The sequence below is a fragment of the Mesoplodon densirostris genome, chromosome 4 (genome assembly GCF_025265405.1).
Source record: "Mesoplodon densirostris isolate mMesDen1 chromosome 4, mMesDen1 primary haplotype, whole genome shotgun sequence".
Classification (NCBI taxonomy): domain Eukaryota; kingdom Metazoa; phylum Chordata; class Mammalia; order Artiodactyla; family Ziphiidae; genus Mesoplodon; species Mesoplodon densirostris.
The window spans coordinates 149,519,389-149,541,677 of record NC_082664.1 but is presented as its reverse complement, the minus strand read 5'-3'; the positions used below and the strand labels follow the sequence as shown (position 1 = coordinate 149,541,677).

The 22,289-nt window shown below is 36.8% G+C and overlaps 1 protein-coding gene across 1 annotated transcript in view; it reads right to left on the bottom strand.

The window, feature by feature from the left end:
* Window positions 1-22,289, bottom strand: part of ADAMTSL3 (ADAMTS like 3) — a 377,697-nt gene that overhangs the window by 234,617 nt on the left and 120,791 nt on the right. Inside the window, 1 exon segment of the mRNA XM_060097479.1 lies at window positions 19,832-19,959. Coding sequence (XP_059953462.1) covers window positions 19,832-19,959 — 128 coding nt within the window.

Genomic DNA, 22,289 nt, shown 5'->3' with positions numbered 1-22,289 from the left:
TGGAAAAAATTGTTTAATGACTACATAATAGTCCATAATACAGACATTACTTTTTTTGTAGTTTTGAATTTGAATTTTTTTAATTGTGGTAAAATACACGTAACATAAAATTTACCATCCTAACCATTTTTAAGTATACTCTTCAGGATTGTAAGTATATTCACATTGTTCTACAGACATTACCTTTTGTGGGTATTTGTGCTGCCTCTTCTTTTTCCCTACTTTTAAAATTTACATACATTAAAATTCACTTTTTGGGGGTGCACAATTTCACGTGTTTTCACAAACCCATACTGTGTAAGCACTACCACTATCAACGTGTGGAACAGCTCCATCACCCCATAAATGCCCTCAGGTTGCTCCCTTGTAGTCAACTCCTCTCCACCCTCAGCCTCTGGCAACCACTGATCTGTTTTCTGCCCCATTAATTTTGCCTTTTCCAGAATGCCATGTAAATGGAATCATACCGTGTATAGTTTTTTGAGACTGACTCCTTTCACTTAATGTAATACATAAGAAATCCACCCATGTTGTTGCGTGTATCCATAGTTTGTTCCTTTTTCATTGCTGAATAGTATTCCACTGTGTGTATGTACAACAGTTTATTTACCCATTCACCGACTGGATATATGGGTTGTTTCCAGCTTTTAGCAATTATGAACTAGAATGTTGTAAACATTCACATACAGGTTTTGTGTGAACATAACTTTTCATTTCTCTTGGACAAATACTAAGAAGCAGGATTGCTGAGTCTGCTTATTTTATATAATGATGCTTTGCTAAACATCTTTATGCTTTCATTTTTGTTCACATTTAGGATACATATCTAGAAATGGATAACAAATGCCATTCCTTTTATCTTATGACTTCTTCATGTATGCGTTTTTAACTCTTGGTTGGCTAAGTATTATTTGATTCGTTGTTTTTTCAAGAAGGGTAAATGTCTCCCATATTATTATTAAACTTTGTATTTCACATAGGAAAGGCAATGCAGCAAGATATATTACTTTTTTCATGTTCCTTTTTCCTCAAAACTGTAGACACGTTTCATTGACCTTTGACATTTAGACTCACAGAAGAGAAGTCTGATTTTTATTCTTTTGTACATATGTTTTATTTTTCTGCCTGGAAGCATATAGTGTTTTGTTTTGTTACTATTTGAAGTAAAAATTAGAGTCAAGGTGTACCTAGTTGTGTGTTTATTTTCATTGATTTTGACTAAAAATCATTGGCCTTTTTGACTAGAATACTCAAGGTCTTTACTTGCAGTGCCTCATATTATTCTCAGATTATAATTTTGATTACTGCTCTTGTTCCAAGAATATCCGTAATTCTTAAGTTAGAGTTCCCTTTCTCCGCTCCTATTATTTCTTTATTGATCTATGATTTTCTCTAATATATATCTCATTTGTTTGACCTTCTCTTATACTTCCAAGAAATCTCCTACAGATATCCTTCCACATGACTGATTTTCTTTTTCCTGTAGTGATTATTTTGTATTTTATTGTCTGGTATGCTTTTTTTTTTTTTTCGGCCACGCCACGCAGCTTGTAGGATCTCAGTTCCCTGACCAGGGACGGAACCTGCGCCATGGCAGTGAAAGTGAAAGCCCAGAATCCTAACCACTAGGCCACCAAGGAACTCCACTGATAAACTTTTTTTTTTTTTTTTTTGCAGCACATGGGCCTCTAACTCTTGTGGCCTCTCCCGTTGCGCAGCACAGGCTCTGGACGCGCAGGCTCAGTGGCCATGGCTCACGGGTCCAACCGCTCCGCGGCATGTGGGATCTTCCCGGACCGGGGCACGAACCCGTGTCCCCTGCATCGGCAGGTGGACTCTCAACCACTGCACCACCAGGGAAGCCCCTGATACACTTTTTGATACTGCTTTTTCTTTCTTTGCAATCCTTCTTAAACTCACCCTTCTCCATCCACATCTCATACCATCCTCACCTTACTTTCTGCTCCAATTGCATCATGTACCTCAGTCTCTCCATATCTGTTTTCTGGGAGGTGCAGTCCCTAATGGGATTTAGAAAGTATACAGGAGAAAGGCATTTTGGAGTGAAAAGAACAGCACTACGGCTGCCTCCAAAAGCATTACCTAAATGATACTTAAATTTCTGAACTGGAATACAGACAAAGTGTCCAATTAGTTGCCTCTTTTTAATATAGTTCTCTTGACTTGTAGTTTAGAACATCTTCCTAGATTATCGCAATAGTTTGACCCAGTCTTAGTGTTTTCTAACACTGTGTATTTCCATCTTTGTGACTCATCAGAGGTATAGGACTTTCAAATTTATTAAACTCTCAGCCAGGCTACATTAAATTTTAAACATTCCAGAAGCACCAAACTGGGAGTCTGGCAGGAAAAATTTATTAGGGTGGAGAAGTCTCTCTCTTGGTCAAAAGGATATGACTCCATTCTCCTGGGAAACAACAGCTATGCCAGTGGACAAGGTCATTTACTTACATGACTTATTTCATTGTGCTTATTATGTGTGGATAAAAGAAGAAAATAAATTACAGAAAAAGTGAAAGGGTAATTTGAAGTACTCTGCTTTTTTTGGAAAAGCCCCAATTGAGGAAAGCAGCTAATCGATCAGGGAAGTGATAACCAAAATCTTCTTGTATTATGCTGACTTATAACCCTAAAAAGCTTTTGATTCCAGTTTCAATGGGGCAGGCAAATTACAAAAAACATGGCTTAACAGAGTATTTGAATTGATCTAAATACTGGAATACAAAAACTGTGGAAACTTACAAAGAATGACATTTTCTTTAAAAGTGTATTAGAACTTCAGAAATAATTTTTCAGATGCATTTTTAGTAATTGTTTAATTTTAGTTATTTAAATGAAAAACAAAACCAATTTTGAAAAATTTAACACTAAGAGAAAAGAACATATTTGCTGATGGCAGCTTGTGTCTCAGGCCTGCTGTGTAGACCATATGGTCGTGGTCTACACCCCACTGCCATCTGCTATGTCCTAACTGTGAGGCACTAACTTGCATCTTGAGTGTTGGGCCTGAAAATCTAAACCTAAAATGTAAGTATATCTCTACTAAAAATGCTACTACAACTGCAGCAAAGTGATATGAAAAAAAGGAGCATTTCATTTCATGAATTCTCAAAATATAAAGTACCATTTTGGACTCATTCCTTCTCCAATGACTTCTTATGGTGAACCTACTATGTACTAGGATGTGGACATAAAGATGCAGTAGGATTACCTCTCAATTCCTTTAATAAGTCAACAGTAAGGTTTTTTTTTTAACCCAACCGTCTGGTGGACATTTTTCATGTTCTACTTCATTTTGTCCAACCTAACACACACTGAACCCACTGATTGGCCTCTATTGATGTGGAATGCTTTGGTTACAATTTAGTGTGAAAATGAATGGCCACTTTATGAAACAGGCATAAAATGAAATGCAAGTTATTTTAAAGTTAAGGACACTGGAGTCCTAATTCCCCAAGCAGGAACCTGCCAGCTTATTCTGGAAATAATTCCTTTGGCTCAAAGCAACTGAGCTGCAGAAATATTACTTCCAAGTTTTTAATTCCATTCTAATTATTATTTGCAAGAGCTAATGGTTATCAGAAGTATATGAAAACTCAAGAACATCATTTCACAATTATGTATTTTCTATCCACTACAACATTCATAACACCCTGAAATTGAAGATTTTTGAAGCCATAAATTTATGAATATATAAAAAACATATGTTGATTCCACATGAGGATACATTAAAAACATTAATAAAATTTCCCTGGAGTTTATAGCAGTATAATTTATTGCATTCATTTGCTGATGTACTGACTCAAATACTAGTGTCTTAAAAACTAAGAAGCATGTGGTTTGAAGAATAGAAATATATTAATTTTTTAAAATAGCAGTTAACTTAAACCTGTCTTTCCCATGGTTGGCACTTGACTAGAATATCAAATTGCAAATTTCTGCGAGAGAAAGAGACATTCTGGCTGGCGTATGGTTTACAATGCAAAAGAACTGAGTGTGTATTTAAATGTAATCAAATTCTGAAATAACTTTATCCACAAAGAAATAAATGAGCAAAATAGCCACACTCACTCCCTTTCCTAAATCATAAATTTAAAGGGGCACACTGATAAAAAGAGAAGGCATTGAAAGGCCTTCTAAAGCTTTGGGAGAGCTTTTTGTCTGGTTTTTATGTAACCACCTCCACATACCTCTTCCAAGAAAAATCGACCACAAAAGCTCAATATTTATGAAGAATTTAATGAGTCTCTAAAGCTGTTCCAGGATAAGGAGACCTGATAAGCTTTCCAAGGGAAGTAGGTTTCCTTCTTAACAATCATAGAGCACTTCCAAAATTACAGTGAATCATCTCAATATGGGAGTAGGTATGTAAGGTTTGGGGCTGCCTAAAAGGTGGGGAGCAGGAAAGACAGAATTATTAACAACCCTACAGCCTTTCCTTTGAAGTAATCTAATTTAATTTTTATGCAGAGAAATAACGTTACTGTCCCTGTTTCTTATCAGAATCATGGAAAGAGTGGGTGCACCGCAGGCCTGGCCTTATGCCAGGAACCAAGCTGTTGAACAAATATTGCCTCACCATACACTTTTCTTAATGAACATACCTCAGAACACACTATTCTCTTATTTAATTTTTTTCTTATATTTGGTTTAAGATCTTCCCTAGCTTCAGATATGTATTCAAACTAGATGAGCTCAGGGAGCAAGCAAAAATTTGGAGATTCCCAGGCCTAAAGGTAAATTTTAAAATATAGGTTAAGATGTGTACATAAATAGACTAAAGAATACTGCGTAAGTCCTAAAAAATGAAAAAGTCAAGCAAGTACTACTTCAGGAATGGTGACTCGAAACACAGTAGCAATATTTAGGATAGAGCTGTTTTGGGGTTCCTACAATTATTTTATTATGAAATGTTTTAAGTCCAAAAAAAGGTCGGGAGAATGATGCAAACTCATGTACACACCAGTAAGCATCATCATTTCTTGAAAGTTTTCTTCAGATTTATTTTTAAGACATGTGTCATTATAAATATGGTGGAAACCCCCTGCCAAACCTCCTCAGTCTTATCCCCCTGCCTCCCTCCCTTTGGTTAGAGGTAACTAAGTAAATGGTATCATAATTTACATAACCTTTCACAGCTTGATTTTTTTTGTCCCAACACTATGTTTTTTAAAATATCCATGTTGATAGACGCATCTCTAATTCATTCACTTTTATGGCTCTAGAGTAATCCAATTTATAAATATAGCTCAATTTATCAATTCTTTCTATTTTTTATTGATCAATTTTCCTAAAAGTCTATGAAGATTTAGGTTGGTTCTGCAATGAGCAATGTTATACAATCACCTAGGGTACATCTGCACACGTTTCTCTGGGATATATACCCTAGTGGGACTGTTCTGTTGTGGGCATTTACAGCTTCACTAGTACCAGATAATGACAAACTGCCCTTTAAAGTGGGAATACCAATTTTCACCCCCACTAGTAGTGCAGAAAAGTTCTTGTTTTTACACATCTAGGGCAATATTTGGCATTTTTAAACTTTAAAAAGTTTCCCAGTCTGAAGAATATGAAATATCTCACTTTGTATTTTTTGCATTTTTTTGTTAATGAGGTTAATATTTTCATTTGTTTTTGACTATGCAGGTTCCCCTTCTGTGAACTTCCTGTTCATATCCTTTCCCCATTCTTCTACTAGTTTGCTTTGCTTTTGTTTTATTGTATTTAAATATCTCAGGCACTAATCCCTTATTGGTTATATTCATTATCAAGATTTTATCCCATTCTATGCTCTTCTTTTGGTTTATAGTATATATTTTTACAATACAAAGCCTGCTTAAACTTATAAATATTTTCCTTCCCAACTTATGCTCTTTTTGTCTTAGTTAAGGAATAATTCACTACCCAGAGATCATACAGATATTCTCCTATATATTCTTCTTCTAAATGTTTTCAAGATTTGCTTTTCATAAGTAGATTTTAATCCACCTGGAATTTATTCTTTAATAGATTGACATTTTCTAATATTTTCCTTTGGATATTAATAATCATATTTGAACCTCATGTATTGAATATTCATCTTTTCTCCACCATTTTTTAAATTGTGGTATAATTGGCATATAACATTAGATTAGTTTAAGGTGTAATTACACAAATTTTTCATGACATCTTGAAATCCTACATATGCATGTTTCTGTTTCTGGGCTCTTGATTTTGCTACATTGGCCTATTTGTGCCCGTCCTACTACTATAGTTAAATTTTTTTTTAATGTTAGTGTTTGGGCAAATCTTTTGTTCTCCTTCAAAATTGTTTTTATTATTTTTGCACTTCCATGACTCCTGAAATTACATTTAATATAAATATAATTTAGGAGAAACTGGCATTTTTATGATATTGAGGCTTCCTAATATGAACATATTATATATCTCCATTTATTTATTTTATTTTATTTTTTTTTTTGCGGTATGCGGGCCTCTCACTGTTGTGGCCTCCCCCGTTGCGGAGCACAGGCTCCGGACGCGCAGGCTCCGGACGCGCAGGCTCAGCGGCCATGGCTCACGGGCCCAGCCACTCCGCGGCATATGGGATCCTCCCAGACCGGGGCACGAACCCGTATCCCCTGCATCGGCAGGCGGACTCTCAACCACTTGCGCCACCAGGGAGGCCCTATCTCCATTTATTTAGGTGAGCTTTTAAATATTTCATAAAGGCCTTGTATGTCTTTTATTGAATTTATTACAAGGTATCTTATATTTTTTAAGTAGCAAAAGCAGTGTCCTTTTGAAATTTGCTTTCTTATTAGTTTTTCCTACTGTGTAAGAATATAGTTGTTATTTGTGCACTAACTTTGTTTCCAATAATCTTAATGAATTCTTTCATTAGTCCTATTATTTTATGTGTAGATACTCTTGGATATTCTGTCTAGACAATCAGGTAGTCTATGAATAATGAGAGTTTTGCTTCTTCCTAATTGTTATACTTTGTATCTCTTTTTCTTGCCTTATTATACTGACTAGGACCTCATGTACAATAATGAATATAAACAATGACAGTAGCCATTCTTATCTCATATCTAATATTAAAGAAAATGCAGTAACATTCTATAGACTAAGAGAGTACATCTCTATTCCTAGTGTGAGAAGATTTTTCATTTCAATTATGAATGTGTTCATTATATCAAATACCACTTTTGCATCGATTTAGATAACTGTATGACTTTTCTCTCTTAAATATTCCATGCTGTGCCTGCTGGTGCTTATTCATTGCAAATATTTCCATGTGTATTATCTATTTTAGATTGCAAGCTTATCATAAGCAGGGCTCTATTGATAGGGATAGGAATCCTATACAGCCTGGCTTGGTGACCTGTCTCTCTATATCTTTTACTACTGCAGTAACCTCAGGGCTGTCAAGACTACTTTTCGTATTAATTTCTCACCTCAAGGCTTCCACAATCAAATGGGATATAAACATCCAACTCAATATATACAACATATGTAGATCAATATGCATGCACTTCAAATTCTTGGGAGAGTAGGTCCATTGTTTCGAAGTGGAAAATTTTTTTCATTTAATGTTGAGACCAATATCTTTAAATTCCCTATGTTGGTGTATGGCTTTTATTTTTTTCCAGTCCATCTGTTTAGTAAGTATATAGACCTCAACAGTCCTGTCTTTAAATTAGGGCTGGAGTTCCTATACTGTGCCTCATATACACACAAGACTTGATCTCCTGTGACTGTGAAGGGATTAAAACTCAAAAGCCTGAGTTCTAGAGACCAGTAAATCCCATCTCCATCCCCAGGGTAGGCACAAAATCAGTTATGCACTTACTGGTCTGGCCCTCAGTTTCCTCTTTGTTTTTTGGCTCTGTAGATTTCATTTAATTTCTTGTATGTTCAACTTTACTGTTTTTTTATTAAGACAATTTTTTTAGAACAGTTTTAAGTTCACAGCAAAATTGAGGGGAAAGCACCGATATTTCCCATATATCACCTGCCCTTACACATGCATAGCTTCCCCCATTATCAACATTCCCCACCAGAGTGGTGCCTTTGCTACAATTGATGAACCTACATTGACGCATCCTAATCACCCCAAGTTCATAGTTTACATTAGGGTCCATGCTTGGAGTTGGATATTCCATGGGTTTGAAAAAATGTATGACACGTGTCCATCATTATGGTATCATACAGAGTATTTTCACCGCCCTAAATATCCTCTGTATTCCATCTACTCATCACCCCCACCCCCGACCCTTAACCCCTGGCAACCACTGATCTTTTTACTGTCTTCATAGTTTTGCCTTTTCAAGAATGTCATATAGTTGGAATCATATAGTATGCAGCCTTTTCAGATTGGCTTCTTTCACTTAGTAATATGCATTTAAATTTTCTCCATGTCTTTCTATGTCTTGATAGACCATGTCTTTTTAGTGTTGAATAACATTCCATTGTCTGGATGTACATTTTATTTATCTATTCACCTTACCGAAGGACATCTTGGTTGCTTACAAGTTTGGCAATTATGAATAAAGTTGCTATAAACATCTGTGTGCAGGTCTTTGTGTGGACATAAGTTTTTAACTACCTTGGGCAAACACCAAGGAGCATGAACACTCACTCATATTGTAAGAGTATGTTTAGTTTTGTAAGAAACCATCTTACTGTTTTCCAAAGTAGCTGTACCATTTTGCATTCCCACTAGCAATGAATGAGAGTTCCTGTTATTCCACACCCTCACCAGCATTTGCTGTGGTCAGTGTTCCAGATTTTGACCATTCCAATAGGTGTATAGTGGTCTCTCGTTATTTTAATTTGCAGTTACCTGATGACAGATGATGTGGAGCATCTTTTCATGTGCTTATATGCCATCTACATATCTTCTTTGGTGAGGTGTCTGTTAAGGTCTTTGCCCATTTTTTTTTTTTTTTTTTTTTTTTTGCGGGCCTCTCACTGCTGTGGCCTCTCCCGTTGCAGAGCACAGGCTCCAGATGCACAGGCTCAGTGGCCATGGCTCACGGGCCTAGCCGCTCCGTGGCATGTGGGATCCTCCCGGACCGGGGCACAAACCCGTGTCCCCTACATCTGCAGGCGGACTCTCAAACACTGAACCACCAGGGAAGCCCTGCCCAATTTTTTAATTGGGTTGTTTGTTTTCATATTGTTCAGTTTTACAAGTTCTTTGTATATTTTGGATAACAGTCCTTTATCAAATATGTCTTTTGCAAATATTTTCCCCAAGTCTATGGCCTGTCTTCTCATTCTCTTGACATTATCTTTTGCAGAATAGAAGTTTTTAATTTTAATGAAGTTGGCTTATCAATTATTTTATTCATGGATCATGCCTTTGGTGTTGCATCTAAAATGTCACTGCCATACCTAAGGTCATCTAAGGTTTTCTCCTAGGTTATTTTCTAGGAGTTTTATAGTTTTGTGTTTTGCATTTAGTTCTTTTATATATTTTGAGTTACTGTAAGGTTTGTGTCCACATTCAGTTTTTTGCATGTGGATGTCCAGTAGTTTTAGCACCATTTGTTGAAGAGACTATCTTTGCTCCATTGTATTGCCTTTGCTCCTTTGTCAAGGATCAGTTGACTATATTTATGGAGGTCTATTTCTGGGCTGTCTATTCTGTTTCATTGATCCATTTGTCTGTCCCTTCAAGAATAATACACTGTCTTGATTTCTGTACCTTTATAGTAAGTCTTGAAGTCGAGTAGTTTTAGTCCTCTGACTATTCTCCTTCAATATTGCGTGGACTATGCTGGGTCTTTTGCCTCTCCACATAAACTTTAGAATCAGTTTGCTGTTATCCACAAAATATTATGCTGGGATTTTGACCAAGATTGCATTGGATCTAAAGATCAAGTTGGGAGAAACTGACATCTTGACCATATTTAGCTTTCCTATCCATGAAAATGGAATATCGCTCCATTCAACTTTACCTAAAAAAGATTTATGTCCTATTTTACCTGGCCTTTCTAGGTGTTTTTTAAAATAAATTAAATACTTTATCTTAAAATAATTGTAAATCACATTGATCTGTAAGATAATGAAAAGAAATCCTATGACCCTGTTTCCCCAAATGATAACATCTTGTAAAACCGTGTTACAATAACTCAACTGGGATATTTACATTAATACAGTCAGAATACAGAACACTTCTATTACCCCAAAGATCCCTCAAGTTGCCTCTTATAGTCATACTTTCTTTCTAACTACCCCCAACTCTTCTTTAATACCAGGCAATTACTGATCTGTTCTCCATTTCTATAATTTTTGCCATTTTAATAATATTATATAAATGGGATCATATGGTATGTAACCTTTGGGGAATGGCTTTTTGTACCTCAGCATAATTCTCGGAGATTCATCCAGGTCATCACCTGTATCAGTGGTTCATTTCTTTTTACTGCTGTGTAGTAGTCCATGATATGGATATACTATAGTTTGTTTAACTAGTCACCCACTAAAGGGCATCTGGGTTGTTTCCATTTTTGGGATATTATGAGTAAAGCTGCTAAAAACATTCAGGTTTTCATGGGAAAACAAGTCTTCATTTCTCTGGGATAAATGCCCAGGAGTACAACTGCTGGGTTGTATGGTAGTTGCATGTTTATTTTATTAAGAAACTGCCTGTGGCTGTACTATTTTACATTCTCACCACCAGTGTATGAGTGATCCAGTTTATCTGCATTCTTGCCAGCATTTCATGTTGTCACTTAAAATAAAAAAAAGTATTCTGATAGGTATGTAATAAATAATGTCTGATTGTGGCTTTAATTTGCATTTCCCTAACAGCTAGAGATAATAAGCACATTTTCATGTACTTATTTGACATTTGTGTATCCTCTTTGGTGAAATATCTGTTCAGGTCTTTTATTCATTTTCTAATTGGATTGTTTTTTTTTAATTGTTAATTTTTTAAAGTCCTTAATGTAGATCCTAGTCCTTTATCAGATATGTGATTTGCAAATATTTTCTCCCACTGATCTAGGTGCCATTACCACCAATACCACAGTTGTGATTACTGTAGCTGTATAAGTCTTGATAACAGGTAGACTGATTCCTTCTACTCTATTTTTTTTTCAGAATTGTTTTAGGTATTCTGTGGCTTTGCCTTTCCGTATAAATTTTAGAATAATCTTGTTTAATCTACATAAAAAAACCATGCTAGAATTTTGAGTGAAATAAACCTATAAATCAATTTGAGCCCAGCTTTATTCCCCACTTGGTTCCTAGAATATTGGAATCAGAGGATCTTTGTCTGAGAAATCAGAGCAGCCCAAAATAAAATACCTAAAAACATCATCAGGCAATGAGATAGACCAGCCACATCTCCTTAAAATTAAGCTGGCAACTCTTTTCCTTAAACATCAACAACAACAAAACAAAACAAAACAAAACAAAATAAGGATCACCAGAAATCTCAGAAAGGTCTCTAACATGAAATACAGTGACAAAAACAACACAGAAAACAGTAATTTGGAAAGAATTGAGACTATGCAGGGAGAAGAAAACTCCCCCCAACCCTGCCCCACAAAAGTCTTTTTGTATGCTCAGAGATAAAAGAGAAGATACTGCATCTGAGAATCAGGGACAGACTGCTTTTGTTAAAAAAAATAATTCAAGGGGCCTCCCTGGTGGCGCAGTGGTTAAGAGTCCGCCTGCCGATGCAGGGGATACGGGTTCGTGCCCCGGTCTGGGAGGATCCCATATGCCGCGGAGCGGCTGGGCCCGTGAGCCATGGCCGCTGGGCCTGCGCATCCGGAGCCTGTGCTCCGCAACGGGAGAGGCCACAACAGTGAGAGGCCCGCGTACTGCAAAAAAAAAAAAAAAAAATTCAAGGATATAATTCAAAATATTTAAGAAGAAAATAGAGAAAGAGGAAAAAAGAGAGAGAGAAAATACTTACAGAATTGGAAAATAAGTTTAGGCAAATCTCCCAGAAAGTAGAGCAAATGGGCAAAGAGAGGAAAACAGTAAGTCTAATATCTGAATAATATATACATAAACATCTTTAAAAGAATAATCAACAAAAATTAAAATTAAAAAAATATATCTTCATCAAAAGTCTATATTCTCCAACATAGTTTTCAATATTCTTCACAAAATTACGCATCCTTACCTATCCCACAGACCCATACTGTAGTCAAGCAGGCTTTTTTATCAGTCTTGGGATTTATTAATTCATTCATCTATTTATTTATGGAATAAAATATACTAAATTTCCTCTACACATCAGTAGTAATGTTGGACACAGAATAAAGAGAAGAAAGACACCATGTATGCCACCTAAAATGTTTTTTCGATTGTGGAAATAGAAAAATAACAAAACAACACAATGAAATAAACACTCTGATAAAAGTATGTTCACAAGATCCTATAGAAATACAGAAGAACTGCACCTAACCTAGTAAATGGTAGAAACTGCCAACAAATGCTTTAAGGAAGAAATGGAGACTCAAAGGACTTTCCAAGGTCAACTATGTGTTGTTAACAACCAAAAGGAGAAAAAGGATGCTTTAGACAGAAATAAGAGCATTGACAAAAGATGTGAAGTGATAGGTGAGCACACATTCACTTATTTACTCATTCAATTAACACTGTGTGGGTCCTAATCATATGTTAGATGTTAGACCTTAGGGTGGTGAAGTAAATGTCCTTTCCCTAAAAGGAGTATAATAATAAGAAGCACAAAAGAGGAACATCAAATTTAGACCAAGATGTCAAGATAGGTTTCCTAAATGAGGATGACCTTGAAGAATAAGTAAGAATTAACCAGATACCACACTAAAAAAAGACACAAAAGTATACGTGATAAGATGCAGATGATTAAGACAATAGGTGCACAAAGAAGGGCCAGGTTTAAAATGAAGGAAAGAAGGTAAGGTAACAAATACACCATAGGAGCATTTTGAAACATCATTAGAAAATAAATCAGAGAAAAATTCAAGGGGCAAGGATCTTGAAAAGCACTCTTAAACACACAGGAAAATAAACAACAGATGAAAGTGACTAGAGTAAAAGTAGAAGACAAACAGAAATAACAAGTGTTCATGGAGAAAAGGACAGAATAAAGAGGCAAGAACCAACAGTAAATGATACAAGAGAAGAAAATTTTTCCTACAATAAAGAAAGATCTAAATCTGTACAACAAAAGTGGCCACCATGTGCCAAGGAAAAATAAATGAAAAGAGACTGATAGCTAGATGAAACACTGTCAAACTCCTAAGGGAAAAATACAGCCTTCTATAGGCAGCCAGGCAGAACAAATAGGTTATCTACCAAAGAAGACAAAAAAATTAAGCCAGCTTGAGAGGTCTGTGAGCAACACTGTATATCAAATTTTATGAAAAAAGAACTTCTGAATCTTGAGAGGGAAAATTTGTGTCTCGGGAATTTTATACCGAAATAAGCCATTCACTGCTTATGTGTGAAGTCAAGTGAAAGACATTTTCAGATATATTATATAAGGACTCATAAAGTATAAGACCCACAACTTTTTCCTGAAATTAAGAAGGCTATAAAGTCTTGCTGCTTGAAGTGTGGTCCATGGACAAGCTGCATTGACATTACCTGGGGATTCGTTAGAAATGAAAGATCTTGGATCCCACTCCAGACCTACTGAATCAAAGTTTATATTTCAACAAGATCCCTAGGTGATTCATATGTGCATTAAAATTCCAGAAGCACAGCTCAAAACATATCCCTGCAAACAAAGTGATGATTCGGAATTTAGAACTGAAAATACTGACAATGAACACTGAAATAATGTATGCACACAAACACAATTAAGTTTCAACGATAGTTTGGAATATGATTATGAAAGAAAAGATATAAAGGGAATAAATGGTGCCAAGAAACTGAGTATAAGATCCCAGATTATAATAACAAAGCCCCAAAGAGTAGGAATGAAGAAGAAAAGCATAAAATATGCATCAGCTTACAAATAGAAATCAAAAGAAACTAGCATTTTATTATTGGCATTGACAGTTATAAAGCAATTATTAAAGTATGGCTTTCAAACATCTTAAATTTAATCATCAGTAATATAAAAACAGGATATATATATATATGTACACATATGCATATGTACACACACACACACACATATATATATATATATATATATATATTTCCAAATTACCAGAGGTAAAATTTCAGCAAAAAAAAAGCATAAAAGAAAAGAGAGAATGAAAGATTTTAAATAGTGATGGTAAGCCAAGCACATATATTGAACTCTTTCCCCCTTATAAATGCCTAGTGAAATGACCAACAAAGTATATTAATAGGTCAACAACTCTCCATCATAGCTAGAAATTCATACAGGCTATACACAAGCCAGAAACTTCAACATGCATGTGAACAAGACTAAATTAAAGGATGGTATACAAATATACTATTCACTATACACAAAAGAGAAGGCTGCCTTTGAAGTAAGTGGAACAGATACACAGGAGAACCCACCAATACTCACTAAATCAAATTGACAGATGATGTAGCCAGAACTCCTGGCAATCAATGCCATGGGAGTGGCTAGTATAAGACAAAAATGTAGATGCATGTAAGAGCCAACTGGATAGGGGGCCCTGTGAAACACTCAGTGCCTGTATGGGCTGGGGTACTCTGGAAGGGTTAAGGGAAATGTAGGTACTGCAGAGACTATCTCCAAATAAAGGAAAGCCACAAAAATTCATTAGCAGAAAGGCAATGTTCCTTCCCACAAATGCCTTCCACTGCAGCTTCTATTCATTCTCCATATTGATACAAAGCTGCAATAGATTTAAAGCAATGATTCTTACCCAAACAGAAGAAAGGCATTTTTCCCATGGAGAGTGAGAACTGAATTAACAAAGGACTTGATTAAACCCTAATTCTAATCTAGATCCCTGATATTTGGAGATAAACACACACACACACACACACACACACATATACACATACATACACGTAAGTATACATATACACATATTAGTAGATTTTTTTAAAATTGCTATTATTTCTTTAATAATGATCCTATAGGATCATTTTCCCTCTACCTGGATAACTCCCTTTAGCAATTCTTTTAGCACAAGCCAGATAGTAAAGAATTATCTCAGTTTTTGTTTGTCTCAAAACATCTTTATTTCACCTTCACACTCAAAGGATATTTTTGTTAGATAGAGGATTCCATTGTAATAGTTATTTTCTTTCAAGATGTTAGGTAATTTCATTATATTCTAATGTGAAGTTAGCAGTCAACATTATCTTTTCTCCTTTGATGGTAATGTGTCTTTTTTCTCTGGCTTCTTTTAAGATTTTACCATAATGTGTTTATGCATATTTATTCTCTTTAGGGTGTGCAGAGTTTCTTGAATTTGTGGCTTGATATCTTTATAGCAATAACTTTTGGAAATTTGGGGAAATTCTTGGTTACTATCACTTCAAATAGTACTTCTACCCTATTCTCTATCTCTCTTTTCCTTTTAGGACTCCAATTATACATGGTTTAGACCTTTTCATCTTGTTCCATACATCCCTTATTCTATGTTCTGTGTTTTCCCCCAACCCTATAATTTAGCCTGGATATTTCTACAAAACTATACTCTCTTCTACTGTTTCTAATCTGCTATTATGGCCATCTATTTAGTACATAATTTTAGTTATCACTTGCTTCTATTCTCAAATTCCCATATGATTCAATTTTATGGATTCCAGTTCTCTGATGAAATCCTGTATTCTGTTATCTATTCTCATAAATATTTATTACAGGGTTTTTGTTTTGTTAACACACAGGTCCAATAACTCTAGCACCTGTTTCTATCATCTGTTTTTCCTCTTGCTCTTGTATCATGGTAAGATTGGCAATGTTTTATTGAATCATTGGCATGATCTATAAAAACTTGTATAATCTCTGGTTGGTGTCATCTTCCTCCAGGGTGTCTTTTTTAAAGTTTCTTGGAGGCAGTTGGAATAACAACAAATTTTATTAGTCAAATTAGGGTTGAGCTAATTCAAGACTAGGTTTCAGTCTTTCTAATATCTAGTCTATTTAGGATTGGTTTTCCCTTTCTCCTAGGGTATAGTCCTTCATGGATACAAACTGATCACCTGAGATGTTTACCAGGGCTTTGAACTCAAATTTGTATGTCCCAGGACTATGAAACTGCCAATAAATCTGCTTAATTTCTCAGCCTCTTAGCAGCCGCTTTCTGCTTGGCTTTTCTGCCTTTTACTGCTTAAAAATTGGTGAATACTAGGATGAAAAATGTGGCTCAGATAAAGTCATTTTTCTGCATATCGCTTACTTGCAGGGATCTTGCAGTCTCAAGTTCTAAGTCCATGATTATGTTTTACTCCTCAATTTCTGGTTCCCAATTACCCATCATTAGATTGCTAATATCTGTAAGAGTTTTTATTACATCCAAAGTATGGTCCAAAGTGAAGTGAGACAAATAAGGGCAAAAAAGTAAATTTCTATAAAGCTACATGAATTCAATTTAAAGGCAGGTCTTTCAATCTAAGATTATGTCCTACTTTTTAATGTTAAAATGAAAAGATTCTGATTGTAATTCTTTCCTGAAAAGTCTGTGATGGTAGACCATAGGTGAGTTTTTTGTTTGTTTGTTTTTATTTTTGTCTTTATTTGACCAAATAAAAAACTGACAACCTATATTAGTTCCAAATATGCTTTTTTTGAACAATTTACTAGTATTTGAAATCCAAAAGTCTGAGAATCAGATTCTTTACCTTCTTCTCCAACATTGGCCCATTCTGCTTTCTCCCCTGTCTATTGTCTTTTAGGCATAAAACCTGCTTTTCATTTCCTGCTCCAGCACCTTTACATATGCTGGCCTCAGTATCTGGATTTTATGTCCCATAACCCTCCACCCTTCATATAATTGACTTCCTCTCAGCAGTTGGGTCTCAGCATAGACCCTCGGCACAGAGGACTTCCCTGGATAGGTGTTATCTACCCCCTTGACACAAATTTTAATCACACATAATTTGATTACATACTTGTTTATTGTTTGTCCCCCTAGATTACAAGAACCATGAGGACAGGCTCTGTGTTAGTTTAACTCACAGTTGTTAAACTCCTTACCCACACCAAGGTATAAAAAGCATCTTGGAGCTGGAGACTTAGATAGTATAAGGATTTCTGAAGATTTCTTTGAGAAATCTATGCTATGAGCCTACCCCTCACCCTGCTCCAACAGAAAGAGAAGGGATGAGGGCTTCAATCTGCTAACCCCCAATTGAGAGGAAGAAATTTTAGGGACACCAGCTGACACGTGCCTCTTGCAGTTGGTTGGTGTCTAATTCACACCTGAGAAATTTAAGGGTTGAGAGCTCAGCTGCAGTGGCCTGTGTAAGCAGAGCAGGTGTTGCTGCATTGGCTCCTAGAACTGGAGAGTTTGTTTAGCAAAGTTCACAGGAGGGTTTCCAGTGAACCAGATGTGGGCTGCATGCAAGAGAGCCAGCATGGGGTTGTCTTAGGAACGAACATACCAAGACAGCTGCTGAAGGGGTGAGTAGACATAAACAGGAAGAAGCTGGGAGTATGCCTAGGTGTCCAAGATTAGGAAAGAGCAATGTTACCAAGTCAGAGGATTGCGAATACCACATCTCAAGCGAATTGCAGGCGAGGATCCCAAGGGACTGGGGGGAAGGAGGAGACACTGTCTCAGAAAAATCCATCAAAGTGCTCACGATAGATGAAGCTGGGTTTAAACACCTACTAAACCAGAGAACATCAATACCTGGTCACTAAAGTCAAGGCAGAACGCCCCTCCTCCTTCTCCTCTCCTCTTGCCCAAATCTCCTTTTCTGAGTAAGTACAGAGAAGGCAGAAGAGGCTAAGCAGTAGCCCTTCCTACCCCAAAGGCTTTCCAGTAGCAGCCGACCCCGGTTAGGAAACAAAAGACACAAATGCACACACACACTGAGATAGATCACTTGGCAAAGTCATATTCTAGGCAAAATCAAAGTAATTTTTTAAATTAATAAAATAACAGACATGGAAGCATTTTGGTTGTATGACAACAAGATGAAAGTGGCCATTCATGATCCTTAATATCGATATATTCCTCTAATTTTTTTTAACAGATACAAGTACATACCATCTTTTTAAAAATTTTGCCTTTATCTCTTTTGCCAGTGGATAAGTAGAATTTATGGAATTTTTGTTGTTTAAGTGATGCTTGATGCTGAATAAGGACCATTTATACCGGTGATTCAAATAGAACCTTGACTGAGCTCAAAATTTTGAGCTTAAGTAGCTTCATCCCTTCTATTATTCCTAATAATTACCTTGCCATTTATCACAGGGTATGGATTTTTATATTTTGAGGGCAGGGCATGAGGGATGAATGTCAAGGAATCATAAAATGCTCTACTATGAGGGGTTTGGCTTTTATATTTAGTTGGTGACTGGGGTGGTACATACCATAAAGAAAAGACAAACACAAATAAACCCCACTCTCTTCCCACCTGAACCCTACCATTCATTGCAAATTATTCAGATCCCTCAGATTTGGATTGAGATGCCAAAATCTCACCTTCCCATGTCAGTCTCCATGCTAGAAACCTCTCCCTCAAATGACTGACCAGCAGTGGGTAAGAACTTGCTCCCTACCTAAGAAGACCCTCCCTGACCCTTGCCCACAGGAGCACAGGCCCCCTATTACAAACCTCACCAGGATAAATACATCCCAGTACAATGCAACATCCATATGGTATGACACACTTAGAGGGCCTTTATTTCCTCACCAAGGTAACACAGAAGAAGCAGCTATATACCACTTTGTCATTGCGGGACTAATCCCTGGACTCAGTTCTTCAACCATTTACTTAGGGTTCCAAGCTCTGAGTCAGAACTTGCCCTAAGATAATGACACCAACACTAACTCCAGAAGCCTTCCCACACTTTCCTGGAGTGGACTCAGAGTCCTCCTTCTCAAAGGCAATGTCTAAAGTCTCACATCTTCCCTGCTCTGTGCTGTCTCAAGGAAATGAGAATGTACATGGTCACTCTTTAATATGCCATAAAACAGCGACCTTGATGGAATCCAGAGCATTTCTGCTTTATACCTTACACATTCAGGGAACGTCCATTCCCTCTTTCACCGGACAACATCCCCAAACTGAAGTTAGCTGCCATGATCTTGGAGACTTCTTTTGTCCAGAACCAGCACATCCGGTTCCATCCACTTGGGGTTCTGTCTTATCTGAGAGCTCAGGTAAAAATCCTTGGCTAGGACTGACATTACCCCGTGAAGAATTACTTCAAATTGTCTCAAGAGCAATGATAACTGTGGGTTTCTTACAATGTATGTTTATTTTTTAAGAAGCTGATCTTACATTTTAACAAATGTTGCTTAACATAAACATTTCTAAGATGGAAGCACAGACCTTGCATTACCTTCTTAATCAATGGGTTGCTCAGAGAAAGTGAACCGAAAGTGATTAAAATGGCAACAACTCAAGGGTGGAACACAGAAGACTTGACCTCTTACCCCAGGTCTCAACAACTTTGGGCCAGTGACTTATCATGCCGGCCTCCCCTCCCTTAAAGCCCAAAGTGTGGAGTGCACCAGCTGCTGCAAGCTGGGAGTCTCATGTGAAGGGGTATGGCCACACTCATGAAAATGCGGCCATTACTATTTAAATACGGTAACTTGAGGTAACTTAAATATGGTAACTTGGTAACTTACACCACCATCATGGTGCCTTCCAAAGCCAAGAAGCCCACTTGTCTTCCCAACCTCACCCACCCAAAGGCGCTGACACCCCACAGAGAAGAACAGGAAAAGCCACCACTTACCTGCCAGTCAAACATCTCCGCAGAGAATAGGACGCTCCTCCCCCACAAGTCCGGGAGCAGTCACTCCAGTCACCCCAAGCATCCCAGTTGCTATCTTTGTCTTCATCCGAATGAGTATTTCTTGAAGTCTGTAATGTGAAAAAACACAATAAATTATAGACAAAATGCTAGAAATATCCCAAAAGCTTTCCCAGTTTTTCCAGAGTCTTACTCTAAGCTGTTCACAAAGACTAAAGTTGCCTAAAAATGCATTGTTTTGGAATGGCTACATTAAAACTCACACACACACACACACACACAAGATAGTTTTATATGGAAACTCATGACACATGAGTACCTTTCCACCTTACAAAGGTTTTGTCCAGATGGCTTCCAAGCCCAGTTTTAAATTTGAAATTTTATCATTTCAAAATTTAGATACATTGGCTAAATATAAATAATAATATTATTATTTTGTTTTTATAACTTACATAGCAGGGTCCTAAGAAATTCTCTTAGGAGAATTGTACCTAAGAAATTCTCTCCATTGTCTGTCATATAGACTGGTGCTTACTCCAAAGAAACCTTTTTGCATGAGGATTTGTGGAACCTCCTGAGAGAGGCTTCACCCCAAGAAAACAAAGTAGATAAAGCTTCAGGGTCCAAGAAAATAGAGAAAGTTCAATTATGAATGCTGTTTGGATTAATTTGTCTTCTGGACTTGCCACCATTGACTTATATCAAGATACTCTAAAGAAAAGAGAACAGGGGGAATTAAAATTTTTTAAATATATAGATAGATATAGATATGAAAAGAAATGATGTACAAAACATTACGAAGAGGCCTAAAGTAGACTCGAATAAATGGAGAAACACGTAGTCCTAAATAGCCAGACTCAATACTGTAAAATGTTAATTCTCTCCAAATTAATCTATAAATTTATGATAACTCCAATCAAAATCCCAAAGGGGATTTTTTTAGACCCTAACAAAATGATTCTAAAGTTCATCTGGTGGAGTAAATGTCTACAAGAGCCAAGAAAAAACTGTACAAGAAGGGAAATTAGAGGGAAATTGCCTCAATTCAAACAGTATAGAATTGGCATAGCAATAAGCATTCAGATCTATTAAGGTAAGAAAGAGAAGAGTCCAGAAACAGACTCAAGTATAAGGACATAACATAGAACCACAAGTCGGTGTGATGAATGGTTTAAAAGAAAATAATAGATAACTTCTTCACAAAAGACATCAAAATGAATTCAGATATATTCCAGAAATTAATATTTTGAATGTTGAACCCATAAAATACTAAAAAAGCTATAGATTAAAAGTCATACAGGCTTGATGTAACAAAGAGTGTCCTAGATGTGTCAACAAAGGTAGAAACCCCAAAGCAAAAGACTGATAGACTGAATTACATTAAAATAAAAACACACATAGCATTTTCTCTCTCTTCACCTATAGATAAAGGAATAAGTATATGAACATCCACACGAAAATGCCGTAGTAAAAGTACAAGTATGTGGGCTGGAAGAAAACCCACCAAATTGCCTCTAAGGATGGAGGGAGCAGGACTCGGCGTGCAGCCTGTTGGGGAAGGACACAAGAGGAATGCCAACGGAAGGTTTTATTCCCCTCCCAGCCCTCCCCCAAAAGATCTGAAGCAACTATGACAAAACATTCAACTCGATGAAGCCAGGTGGTGCTATAATAGATGTTAGTTATATCTGAACTTTTATGGATTTTGAAAATTCTTTTAAAACATACTTTGAGGGGGCTTCCCTGGTGGCGCAGTGGTTAAGAATCTGCCTGCCAACGCAGGGGACACGGGTTCGAGCCCTGGTCCAGGAAGATCCCACATGCCACGGAGCAACTAAGCCCATGTGCCACAACTACTGAGGCTGTGTTCTAGAGCCTGAGAGCCACAACTACTGAGCCCGCGTGCCACAATTACTGAAGCCCAGGTGCCTAGAGCCCGTGCTCCACAACAAATAGAAGCTACCGCAATGAGAAGCCTGTGCACCGCAACAAAGAGTAGCCCGCTCACCGCAACTAGAGAAAGCCCGCCCACAGCAACAAAGACCCAATGCAGCCAAAAACAAAAAACAAAAAAACTTTGAGGGTAAAAGGCAATCATTAGAGAAGAATGTAAGCCTATATCATATTTAATACAGGTAAATGTGTACATGCCTAGGGAAATGAGTAAGAGGTTAATTAAAATGTTAGCAGTGGCTACTTCCAGGTGCTAGGAAATTTAAAATTCTTTTGTTCTTTTGTCTCTGAATTTTAAGGTTTTTTTAAGCCAACACTTTAATATTTTAATTGGAAACAAGCAAGGAAACAAACAAAACCACATCCTGTTGACATACAGAAAAGCTCAAGTCAGACAGGACTTAATAGGTGAGTTCTAAGTTGGAAACCAGAAGAGTTTATGAAGGAAACCCTGACATACTAATAAACCGAAGCATGGGACTCAACT